General features: G+C 40.4%; 1 protein-coding gene across 2 annotated transcripts in view; it reads right to left on the bottom strand.

The window, feature by feature from the left end:
• PPARGC1A (PPARG coactivator 1 alpha) overlaps positions 1-13,691 on the bottom strand; it is a 491,301-nt gene that overhangs the window by 15,417 nt on the left and 462,193 nt on the right. For both annotated transcript variants that reach the window (XM_073342370.2, XM_073342371.2), the window contains exons 8-10: positions 4,383-5,286; positions 3,745-3,849; positions 3,488-3,608 (exon numbers count right to left, since the gene is read on the bottom strand). In XM_073342370.2, coding sequence (XP_073198471.1) covers positions 3,488-3,608; positions 3,745-3,849; positions 4,383-5,286 — 1,130 coding nt within the window. The remainder of the gene's footprint in view (positions 1-3,487; positions 3,609-3,744; positions 3,850-4,382; positions 5,287-13,691) is intronic.

Genomic DNA, 13,691 nt, shown 5'->3' with positions numbered 1-13,691 from the left:
AGTTGTGCCTCAAATGTCAAGATGAAGGTGTCTTTATTGTGATAATTTAGAAAGCTGCCACTTAGCATTATTAAGTGATTTGGATATATCTTGTTGGCTAAAGAGAGCTTCAACTATTGTTCTATGAACACACACACACACAGAGTAAAATTCTGACCCCACTGAGTTTTACTATTGATTTCAATAGGGCTAGGATCTCACACCAGGTATATAAAACTTGTTCACCAAGCATATCATTATGCCACTCCCTAGAATACCTCCTTTTACAATAGCATTAATAAAACGATTAAACTCCATTTTAAAAAAAATACTTATTGTTTGAGGCCACCATTTTCACACTTGGTTGCCTAAAATTAAGACCTAAATCCTTATTGAGGCACCCAAATAAGTGGCCTGATTTTCAGGCGGCTGAACTCCCATTAACTTCAATGGGAGCTGAGGAGGCCCCTCATTTTGAAAGTTAAGCCACTTTCATTTAAATAGTCAGATATGAATTTAGGAACCTAATTTTAGGCATCCATGTTTTAAAATGTTGGCTCACAGTTTTAGTTAGCCTCAACCTGGCCTCAGTTACTACAGTAATCACACAGGAGTACGAACAGGCATCTAGATTTTGGAAACAAGTATCTTCAGTATTTTGTGGCTAAAATATATATTTGCATCTGCCAAGATGCTAATGGCATATACAGACTGTTGGCCATGTGCAATCAGAAGGCATTTTTGCACATTTGGTTTTGACAGATTAAATTACCCAATTCTTATGTCTTTTTTTCATCTTCTGTGTGCATTTAAGCTGCTGTACCATTTAAGCTGACTCTGTATATTAATCCATTAATACCTGCCTGGATTTAGCTCAGTCATACCTGCTGCTACCCAGTCTTATGCAACCTCCTCCTTAGCACGTCTCCTGCAGTCAGCTCCTGAGATCCTGGCTCTGTGTCTCTTGTGGAGAAGAGACATCTGTCCAGTCCAACCTCAGTAGCATGAGACAGTGGGCTGGAGCCTAATATTTCAGGAATTTATGTTTATATGGAAAACATGGATCAGTCCTTGCAGAGGAAAAAGAGACTCAACAAGAAGTAGGGAAAACTCCCCAAGATGGACGACAAAGCAACCTTAATCTGGGGATAGGTGGGAAGAGAGTCCCAAGGAAAGAATATGAAGGAAAGATTGTAGTTGTTGAAGAGAGAATGAGGAGAGTCTCTCAAGAGAGAAGCTGGGGAGAAAAGCGCTTTCTAAGGAGAGGAGCATTAGAGAGGGAGACAGAGAGACCCATGGTAAAACCCTGGGCCCAATGAAGTCAATGGGCAAGGATTTCACCCACAGTGCTTATTCACACAGGGGAGGAAATAACCTGCTTTCATTTTATACCATTTTTTTCATTTTATAAAGCTAATGATGGTGACAAAAAACTGATAGGATTCCATCATCTGCTGATGCAACATACACAAGGGCTCTATGTTTTTATTATGCTGCATTTATTGGTATTTTAACAGGCTATAATTTGCAACACTACTAGATTATTTTAGTACTGATTTATTTATGGATAAGTACACACAGGTACTTGCTTTTTTAATGGAGTTTTGATTTTGAAATATCTAAAACTCCTCTAACATACAGGAAATACAGCTGCGGATACCTAGACTTCATTTTCATTTTCGCCCCCTGCCCCCCTCAATGTAACCTTTCACAGCCTCCCCACTTTTACTTGACTGGCTGCTGACCTGTGAGAGAACAAAGGTGTTTGCTGTTTTAAGTTTCATACATTGTTCTATGTACTCAGTTGCATGATTGAGTACTTCTGATGGAGGTATATTTGGGTTTCAGATGAGCACTGTTCCTAACAAAGAAGTTCAGGTGAGAGTTACAGCTACTGAAAGTTAGTGTTCTTCTCTGAGTTGCTACAAGCCTGATATTTTACAAATGAATAACAGCTAACTCTTATGGGGACTGATCCAGGGTAAAGTCAATGGGCTTTGGATCAGACCTTCAGAGCACATTTCATCTATAGATCTCAAAGCGCTTTATAAAAGACATCATATCTACATTTTATTAGCTGGGGAACCTAAAGCACAGAAAAGTAAAGTGATTTCCCGTTCGTCACCCAGCAGGGCAGTAGTAGAACTGGGAATAGAATCCAGGCCCCCTGAGTCCTCATCCAGTACTCTAGCCACTAACCCACACTGCTTCCCTTCATTGCAGTTTCTGTGGCCTGATCTCAATATTTAAGGCCCCCAGAAGTGTGAGGAGAAACGTGTCAGTGCTGCAATCAGTTAAATGCGTAAGTGTCTGACACAAAGCCACAGAAAACAATGGAAAGACTCTCATTGACTTCGGTGGGCTTTGGATCAGGCCCTAGATGAGTGCTGTGGAAACCTAAAGGAGCCCAAATTGTGCAGGTAGAATAGGGCAGAGTAATCGGAGGGGCAGAATATGGAGCAGCAGTAGGAAGAATGGAAAGAACAGGAGAACGAGTAGAAAAGTAGGGGACACTAGGACAGACCACCAAAAGGAGAGGAGAGGGGAGCCAGGCTGAAAGTATCCCCCACATTTAGTTTTATAAAGACCATCATACAATGACAGCATGGAACCAAAGAAGACAGACACTGTTCTTCCCTACTGGATCCATCCTACTACCCTACTGCTACAACACTGCTACCGATCCTAGCAACAACTTCCTTTGCCCTGGCCCCATGTGTCCGGGGCACCTAGGATAGAAAAAAAACCCACTGCACCAGGTATTTTGAAGACTCTGAAAAAAATATTTAATTAAATAGCACTTGTTCATTAGAAAAGGGCCAGTTTCAACAGTTGCTATAAAATCTCTTAAAATTAATAATGTCATAGACAGAACACAGACTGAGCTGGTGTGTTTGTCATTAAGGGCCCAATTTGCCCTCCCCCCACAGAACTATACTTCAGGCCTTCTGGGTACAGTTTTTGAGTACGGTGAAGACACGAGTTTTAAAATGTGTGCTTATTGACACGTATTGTTACTTCTTGTGTAACAAAGCGAAATGCTGGAGTACATACTTGTGTCACATTGTTGCCAATTATTGGTAGATGATGTACTGTAACAGATGCTGCTTCTCTAAAAGATTAATATATTTATATGCTTCTTTATGATGAAGAGATGGGACCAATGCTTAATAATGCTACTTATTATCTGTGACAAAGCTTTGTCTAGTAAAGCCTCACTGTTTGTTGACTGTGACTAAATTTGAAAGTCACAATTTTCAGTGTCTTTAAAGAAATTAAATTTTACAATCAAATGAAAATTGAAATGAAAACACATATTAGCCTAAGAGATCAGAATTATTAAGGAATGTGTGTGAAGAGATTTTTGTGTGGATTTTGTTTGTTCTATTATAAGGAAAAGAGAGAAGGAAACCGCAGATTTAGCTTTAGTAATCTATCAAAAAAATAACCAACCACCCACCCACCCCAAAACCGCTTTCAAAATGAAAATTATCTTCACAGTGCTTACAACTGCTTTCTGTCTTTGCCTCTCCCTTTGTTTGGCCCTTTCAGATTCCCGTTTTTCATACTCTTTGCGGTATTCTTCCCTCTTCAGTCTTTCATGCTGATATTCCTCATAGCTGTCATATCTAGGAAATATAACTTAATCATTAAATCAAGTACCCGAATTTGTCAAAGTAAAATGAATAATACAATTTCTGGAGCATCTCATTATCTCAGAAGAACAGAATAAAAAGTGAGCCAAATACAAACAAAACATGCTACCTGGGTCTACAACTATATGGTGATCTGGATCGTGATCTTGCATATAAAGGAGAACTTCTGTATGCTCGATGTCTACAGTGGCTGGACTCATAATAGTAACACGATCTGTAAGAAAAAACACAAAGGACATTTGCTTCTGTCATTTAGTATAAGTCTACTGACACCATGTTCTTGCGAGCTACATGTTACCTGACCCTACAATTTCTTTCAAGCAACCAGTGAGATTTTCTAGTGACAGTTTGTGATCTCATAGTTAACTTAGGGGCCTTGGAGTGATGTGTTTTGTTTTGTAGTATCCTTTATTCATGCTAACACAGAGCACCAAGTCAGCCAGTATGAACTTTATCTTATATGGATTGCAACTAGATTGGCACATGGTAGATTTGCAGAAAATGGAATCAGTTAACTAAGTAAATTTCTCACTGACTGCTCTGTTTATGATCTGACTGTCTCCACTAGGAGTATTCAACACTGGCAAGTTTAAAGGACAATGGCAACAAGTGTTTTGTGTAACAATCCCATTATCTTCAAGATTAATAATCTGAAAGGCAATAAAAGGAGCTGCTCTAGATTCAACTGCTTCTGGATTATTTTCCTTCATGTCCATTATAAATACATTTGCATTTCTCAGACAGTACCTGGAAGAGGATCTGCTACATGGCGACCTTGATCTCGATCGGGAATATGGAGAACGGGAACAAGACCTGTGTTGAGGAAAGGACCTTGATCTAGAGCGTATCCTTTGGGATCTTTGAGAAAATAAGGATTTGGGTGGAGACACTGAATCTCTGCTTGGGGAGTTAAAAGAAGAGCAAGAAGGCGATACATCAAACAATGAATAGGCTTCTGTCCCATCCCAAGGGTAGCATAGTTTATCACTTTCATCTTCACTGTCATCAAAGAGGCCATCCATAGCTAGTCCTGAAGTTATAAACATAGGTAGTTTGGAGAATTGTTCATTACTATAATCACTTTCCCTCAGTTCACTGGCCTTATCTGCCTCTTCATCAAAAACAGCTTGGCTGGGGTGACCAAAGTGCTTATTCAGTTCGGCCCGGATATCCTGGTCTTGGAGCTGTTTTCGGCTGCTAGAGTGGGAACCCTGCTTACTTGCCTGTAAAGTCTCTCTCTTGTAATACTGGTCTTGTTCTAAAGAAGAACAAATCTGACACTGCCACCCAGGTACAGAATCTTTAAATTCTTGTTGTCTGGAGTCCTGGGATATTTTAATGTGTATTTCGGTTTTTGAATTCACAGATTGACAGTAGTCATGGTCACCAAACAGCCGCAAACTAGGCCGTTTTGTCTTTCTCTCGTCATGTCCACTGGACAGTATCGTTGTCTTGCTAAGCTGTGCATACAGCTCAGACTGTTCTGGACTCTTCTTGATTGTGTTATGTCCTTGAGAACTGGAAGACTCACTGTAGCGGGGCTTTTTTGAGGGTGGTACAATAGTCTTGCATGATGACTTCAGCTTGGGTGAAGTCCTGAAAGGATTATCTTGGTTGGCTTTGTGAGGAGGGGTCGTAGGTGGAGTTAGGCCTAAAAAAATGAGAGAGTTTTAACAGAGAAAAATGCTTTTCCAGAAAACACAGATTCTTCTTTGAAAAAGAAATTAAACCAAGAGTCCCTTCCCATGGCCTGAAAAAAACAACTTGCTTTCTCTAAGTACTTCTGTCACCATAAATTGATTTTACTAGGATGGTATGCACCAGCAAGAGTATTTAGTGTTTTGGACAGAAATGCTAACATCATCAAACACACGAGCAAATATTAACACATTGCCCCAAGGTCTTCAACATTATTTTTGTCACTTTTTTACAAGTACATCTACTACTCACTTTAATGTTGTGTGTGTATGTGCTGTGTGTATATATGTATACAGAGAGAGATAGAGTCCGGCACTAGCTTCAACTGTATTTATTACATAAGATGTATACTGAGGATGTTACTTTTAGCTTTCACAGTTTCTTTTTTCTCCCAAACCAAAGAAGTCTGTCCTGAGGCCAAAGAAATTAACAGAGGAAAACCTGGATGAAAGCAAATCTGGAAAAATGAAATGAATACTACCAAAGTAACTTCTGTAATGCTCAGTGCACTAATGCAAGGAACTACAGCAACTATCCAACTTGACTGCAATGACTCTTTGCCTCCACAGGTCATTAACTTAGTAAACCATTGCTAATGCATGTATAATACATTTCTGTAAGCATAACTAATACACTTTGCCTAAAATGTGGTTCTGCAGCAAAAACCTAAGTGAGCTGTAACAATAAATATTGCAGCCACAATGAGCCATTCTATTTAGAACTAAATATTCGTGGAGTGTCATGAAGTGGAGAGACTGGCACTTACCTGAGTTTATCAACTAAACACATACGTAAATAAAGACTAGATAAATGTCATGTCAATAACTGCCAGGTTTTTCCACAGCAGAATGATAATTTATTAAATTACATTTCTAGATAGAGATGAAAATTTAAACATAACTAATGTAATCCTTAAAAAAGCAGGGAGCCAAAGCTACATCCTACAGCTAATTTTACAATATTTCTGTGTGGAGAAAGTGTATTGCTCTCAAAGTTTCCTTCAGACTTCATACAAGGAGACATTCACATTGCATAAAAGGACAACTGTGTTCACAAATCTAGAACAATAGTAAATCGGGGCTCTTGTTCAAGAAAACGTTACTATTCAGGAAAGCACTTCAGCACATGCTTAACTTAGCATTCATTTACATCTCATTGACTTCCTTGTGATTTAAACATATGCTTGAAGATAAGCATGTGCTGAAGTGCTTTCCTGAATCTGAGCCAGAGATAGGAAAATATCGCAAAGAGAGACAGAAAAAACATACTAGATTACCTAGTCCACCCCTTACACCAACTCTGAACCCAATGCAGTGTACTTCTAATGCTGTCCAGCCCAGTTTTAAAATACCCAAGCAATGGGCTTTCCATCACTTCCCTAGCGAAAATGGACAGGGAATGTGAATACAGTTTGAGAAAATGCCTATTTCAAATATGGGCAGAGAGTTTCCTCTTGTTTTGTATTTTTAACCATACAATGGAGCTCAGCAGATCAATGCAAATGGAACATGTTTTATAGCAGTTTGCAGCAAAGAAGGAAAAGCCTCCATCAACGCATAGTGCTCTCTAAGGGACATAAATGGAGACTGGGAGTCCCACTGCATTAGCGGCAATGAATTTGTTCCAGAAAACAAAAAAACAAAACAAAAAAAAAACAGATAGGAACAGCAAGACATGAATACCTGATGCAAAAGAAAAGCCTGATTTTGTCTGAACATTTGAAAATAATGTTTATGAACTTTTCATGTGTACTAAGGCCTTCCTCGAATGCCATCAAGGACAAGGAGTCCTCATACACAAACACTGGCCCTCAAGTTAAAGCTGCCTCAGAAAACTGCCCAAGTTTTAAATTCATGATTGGTACAACTATCCCCTTCTGTTCACGTCTTCCATTTTCTCCTCCTCTTTGCCTACCCCCTAACAAACTAGCCAAATGCCAATTACATGTGCATGCTGACTATTCCAGATGGGCTAATGTCAGTTGGGTAAATTGAAGAGAACAATTCCCTTTGATATTCTACAACACCATTTCTGGATTAAAAATAATGGCTCAGAATCAACAAATAATTAATGAGTAAATACCATTACTTTTGTCAAATAAAATTCACAAGGAGCATTTTGATTTGTAAAATTAGATGCCCCATGAGTGACCCCAGGGTTAATTACTGAATTTTTATATTTATTTTTAAAAAAAAAAGCAACCCAAAATAGCCCCTTCAGGAAGAATGACCTGGGAAAATATTTATCCCCATCACTAGGTGCTGCTTTTCTATAAAAACAAGCATTCCACCCTCAGCATTTGAAATATTTATTTACCTTTGATTTTTAAGCAAAACAAAAACTATTTATACTGTAACATGCCAAATAAAATAATCTCTGCATTCTTCCTTCGTTAAACTGGCCCTATGTGAGCACTGGCTTTACGCACAGCGTAACTGCTTTCAGGAGTAGTGATGCTAAGTCAACCACAAAGGAGACCAAGGCTCGGTGTAGAGAGGAACCTAAAAGTCCAGGGGCTGAGCCTGGCTACTGGAGTTTCTTTCACCTGCAAAACCACACTGGCAATGTCCTGAGGAATGGTTTCCTCATAGCATTTTGGCACCCGTCCTTCTGCTCTTGGACAGAAGCAGGAAGTGCACAAGTGAGCATAAATGAAAAATAAATTGTTCAAAAAGTTCAGTGGACATTTGAAACTTGAATAAAAGGTTTGTGTTTTAGTTTGCAGCAAAGCTTGGAGTTGGCTTTTGTTTTGTCTGTGTCACTGCTGAATTCTCCACTCCAAGCCCCTCCCATGCTCAGCATCCAAACAGCTAAACTTTGAGAAAATTAACTCCGTACTTATCATCATCAGTATCTTCTTTGCTCATCTTTACACAGTAATCTTAATTTCACACCATGATCCTAAATCAGTAGTGCTAAGATATTCTCCGACCTTTGAATTATTTCATGCACGCTGATTTCTCTGGGAATGTGTACATTTGAGCGTTGACAGTACAAGGTATATTCCGGGCTCTCTCTTGAACTTAGCAGGTTTTGACAGATTTATGTAAGGACAGATGGCCATTACAGGCTGAAGGCTGACAAGAGGCAGTTCAGAGCATTGTTAACACACTTGCACAAACTCTCAGCAGTGCAGCACTGTGCAGAATGTAATTCAGACTATAGCTTTTTTATTGCTGCCTATTTTCTTTTGTCAAAAGAGCCTGCTGTGCACAGCAACAAATGGCTGCCATTACCCAGAATGTAATGGGTGTCAGACAAATCACGTAACACAAACAATCAAGAGTATGTAGGTCATATTTCAACAGAGCACAACCTTAGCAATATTTATGATTACTGCATTGAAATGTGCTCTATAATAAACAAGTACCTCTACATCACTAACACTTATGTACTTCTGCACAGCAAATCTGTTAGAAGTGGTACATACGCTACAATCATCCCCCTTAAACAGTCTCTTTTTTTTTTAAAGTAAAAGGCAAGTATTTTTTCATGACATGCTATAAAACCATTTTCTTTGTAGGGACTTTTCTTTAATTGAATGGCTTTGGAAAATGGTAACTCTGTACTTTGCCTCGCTCCATCTATATACTATGAACTCACTCAATGATCTCTGCTTTAAAATAGTGTATATGCCAAATCAGCACCACTTCTTATATCCGTGTGACAACAGACTTTCATATGTACGCCAGCTCCGCCACCTCAGCTCAGTGACCTGTTTTAGAGAAAAGTCTGTGAGGACAGGCAGAAGTTTTCTTATCACCTAGACGCATTCCTTGAGCTGCAGTAAAGAAAACTTAGTAACTCATTTAGCTCAGCTAGGTTGATCAGAATAAATTAGGGGAATACATTTACAGTAAATGTCACATCTTGACTTTTTAAGACTCATTTACAATGCTGTTTCATATAGGCAGCAAAATCTAATGTTACTGTTAGCATTTAAATGTTTGATGATGCTTCTGCTTGTTGGTATATTTTTGGAGCCTTCACATCCTTCAGGAAATGCATCTCGATGAACCTTTGTACAAGCACACTGAGATTCTGAGGGTTATTAAAAATGGATTCCTTTATACCTTATGAGTTTAAAAATGGGATTATCAAGAGAAACATTATTTAAGGCCACTTAAAGCACTGAATGCAAGATAATAGCCTGATTCAGTAAAATAATCGGTAGAGCTTTTGTACAGCATAAGACTGCAGAAGCCAGGAAAATATAATAAAATTAAATAGCCATCATATAATAAAAAACTACATGCTTGTTGAGCAGTCAGTTTAATCCTGTTGTCACTACCGCAGAGGACAAATATAGATCCTGAAAATATCTAATAATTTACTAGATTTTATTCCCTCTGGACTAATATCTCTCTTTCTCTGTCTCAAGTACCAGAAATCATTTTGAGGCCAAACAAGTTTTTGCCTGGTAGAATTTAAGTATTTGTTCAGACAACCAAGGGACTGCTCAAGTCTAGTGATGGGTGAATACTGGGGTTTGCAAAAATACATGTGAATTCCAAATCACTATTCAATCTCTGTTCATTGTCAGATTTTCTGAGTGACCAAATTTTGACTGCATGAAAATTTGGGGAGGAGTTTTTAGTCGCATAAATACAGGGATTTTTGTGTGAAGGAGTGTCACCATTCTGCAAGTGTGCACTAAGCCACCCCTTGATACACCTTATACAATGTCTTTGTGCTTTTGGGACAGAGCGTGTTAGGAGGCAGGGAGAGTATGTGGGGATGAGAAAGGCATTGATTTTCAAAAAACCATGAGCAGCAGTGGCCAGATACTGAAGCATGGGGATCAGCACCTAGGAACGACTGCCCTCTGCAATCACTTCTACACAAAGCACAGGTCCCCAAGCATACCCCAACAGTCACTTGATCCCCACATCTGTGGTTAACAAAGGGCTGACAGGGAGGAATTCCTCAACCATGATAACGTCAGAGGGAATTGGGGATAGGGGAGGAAGCACCAGAGCTTGTCAGGAAGGACCAGGCCACAGGCCCTTTGACCAGTGAGCAGCATAAAGCAGAGATGTGGCTTATCACTGGGTGTACCGTGTTGCTTTTGCTTGGCAGGAATGAGTCATGGATAGGAGAGAGCAAGAGCTTGCAGTGGTTGAGTGGGTCCTGAAGACAGACAGGGGCGAGGCAGAACCAGCAACAGCCAATGAGGAGGGAACAGAACCTGCTTACGCGAGGCTTTCGGCCACTAGAGAGCTACAAGTGCAACTGCTTGACAAGCAAGAGGAGGCCAATCACTACTGGAGTCCTGCAGTGTCAGGCTTATTTCTGGCCTATCCGAATGATACTGCAGAAGCAGATACTGCTTGGCATGATGCCCTATGCCCCACTCCTGTTTGAGATCTAGCGAGAGGGGCTCTGCTGCTCCTTGCTGCTGCTGCTGCTGGGGTGGTGACTCCTGTCACTGGTTCTGCTGCCAGTCAGGAGGACTGTGCTGATTATGGGGCTGTTGAGCTGGGGCTCACTGTTACTTCTCCATGTGCTGCTACCGCTGGGGCTACTGCTACTCCTGCTGCTAGCCAAGCAGGATTCTCCTTCTGCTCCTAGGATTGCTAGAGGGGATGCTGCTAGCCCGCATGATCCTACTCCTGCAAAATGACTTCTGGGACATTTATACCCCATTGCTGGCTGGCTGACTGTACAGCTTTCTCCAGACTCCATAAGCAGCTCTGAATCAACAACTCAGTTTAGCCTTAGCATGAGCCAGTTGAACTCCACTGGAGTTGCTGCTGATGACACAACGTGGGACATTTGACCCCCTGTATTTACTCTATACATTCCAGCAGTCCACAGTACATTGTGACATACACACATGTTCCTTTAAGAAACTATTTTATGTCTTGCAATGTAGAATTTGTGTAATATGGTTAAGGGCAGAGAGGTTTTACTGCTTTAACCAGCAGTAAGCCCAGGGAGTGGTGATTTTATGTAGCAACGGGACTTGATGTTTAATTGTAGACAATTTGGAGTATGTTCCAGACTAAGAACCTCTTACACATGTGCTGTCCCCTCTAAAAGCTATTTTCTTTTTTTTAACTTCCTGGAGTTATATGAAGTTTGTAGGCAATATTGGAATTATAAAACGGAAATTATTTTTTCAGTTTTAGAAAGGGGGAAAAAAAGTACACATATGTATAATATGCAACCCCTTCGAAAGAAAAAGTTCATTTAGGTAAGAGAACAGGTTTTAATTCAATTTTACGTACGTGTGATGAACACTGATGGCTGGAGTGGGGAATGCTTTCACGTATTTATTTATTTATCTAATATACAGTTAATTCATTGGTGAGGGAACCGTAGCTGCTTTCAACAGAGAGATCAAGGCAGCTGCAATTTATACTAACATACTTTGTGCTTTGATAGTGCAAGCAACACCACTAATGGTCTTTTCAGTTCAGCAGTGAGATCAAGGCAACTGCCATTTAAATTATAATAGACGGTGCGAGTGCTGTAGAAGCTGACTGAGCAATGCAGTCATCTGGGTAGAATTTGGAGTTGCGAGGGGCTTTCTTTATACTACTGTTAAGTATTATTAATCATTACTGCTACTGTTACTTTTATTATTGATTAGGCCCTGACCCTGCAAAGACTGCCCACTTAGATTGTTATCTCTTTTTGTTTTATGTGCTTGTACAGTACCTAGCACAGTAGGGCTGGGGTCTCCAAGCGCTACCATAATACAAACAATAAATAAATAATAATACACTGGAAAATGGGTCACTTCCACTCACCTGTTTGCACATTGCATATGTACAAAAAGGCACAGATTAATACAACAAAACACAAAAAAAAAGGCGAATATTTGGATGTACGAGAGAAATAGCTATGATGTGGCACCCGGCAGGAGTGCTGCTAGGTAGTCTTCTATGCTGTGTGTAAACCAAGTGTCAACTCCCAAGGCCAGTATTCCGCCTCTCTTTTTTGACCCCCTCCCCAGCCCACTTATTAACTAACTGAAGTGACACGGTCTACAGAAAAAAGGCAAGGTATATCCATGGTATAATGCTCTTGTTCACATAGCTCATCCAATGGTGGCACTTACCCATCAGCACATTGCAGTACTTTTACCTGCTAGTGCTACACGTGGTTGGATTGCATAACTATCGACTTTACTTTTTTCTGCTACACACAGAGGAGAATTTATGGAATGAACCTGATAATACCAGAGCAATTCCAACTAACTGTCATGACTTGTGGCACCACTACAAAGCCTCAAGTCATATTGACTTCTTATTTCTGGCCAGTCTGCCGATGGGAAGTGCAGGCTCCTGATTTTCTAGGCTGGAAAGGATGACAGCTTGCTCTTCGTAGAGCCATTCCAACAATTATCATGTGGAACTTCATCATGTCACCACCTCCTCCTTCAGATGGTGGCAGGAGAATCCAAGCCTTAACATAATGCTGCTGCTGTGCCTCACAAAAGACTGGTCTTGTCCTGACGTGCTTTGCAGTGACGACGAAGGTGGTTCCACTGGGTCTGAGCCATTCTGGTGCTCACCCGGTTTCCATGAGTACACACGGTAGTTTGCCATGATTATTCTGGTTTTGCAAAGACATCTGATCTGGTTTTATAAAGATGAGGTCCATTGGGAGGAAGGAAGGTGTCTTTTACATCATATAGCATCTTTGTTCAATGACTGGGTTCAATGGCAACAGACTCCCACACACATGATTGTGCGGTTATGTGGATTACCAAGTGCTATACCCTGTGCTGTCTGGGTGCTATACTGCAGAAGTCAGATACCAGCAGCACACTATGGGGAGCTCTTCCTCCCTACCCACTAGTACCACCTGCCCTGGGATGCTCCACTGAAAGAACCTTATGTTCCTTCTCTTCCCAAGAGATCAAATGTCACCATTCTAGGGATCAGGTGGGTGAGGTAATATCTTTTATTGGACCAAGCGTGTCTTGAAAGCTCGTCTCTCTCACCAACAGAGGTTGGTCCAATAAAAGATATTACCTCACCCGCCTTATGTCTCTAATATCCTGAGACCAACACGGCTAGAGCAACCCTGCATACCATTCTGGTTTGACACGATAAGTAATCATTATTATTATTTGTATTGCATTAGCACCGAGGAGCCCCAGTTATGGCCCATGACCCCACTGTACTAGGTGCTGTATAAACACAGAACTGAAAGATGGTCTCCTGCCCAAAAGACCTTTTTTCCCTCACTTGAATAAGGAGCAACTAAGGCTGCAGATTATCAGGATGCCTCGTTTATGTTTAAATGCTGAATTAATGAAGCAGCTTCTGAAGAAGTGAAAGGATGATTTTGTGTGCATGAAATCAATAGTCCAAAGTGCCTTTACAAACTTAGAGCCAGATCCTC

Source organism: Lepidochelys kempii, chromosome 4 (assembly GCF_965140285.1).
Source record: "Lepidochelys kempii isolate rLepKem1 chromosome 4, rLepKem1.hap1, whole genome shotgun sequence".
Taxonomy (NCBI): Eukaryota; Metazoa; Chordata; order Testudines; family Cheloniidae; genus Lepidochelys; species Lepidochelys kempii.
Note: the sequence above shows the minus strand (reverse complement) of the source record. Positions and strands in the feature narration are given on the sequence as shown.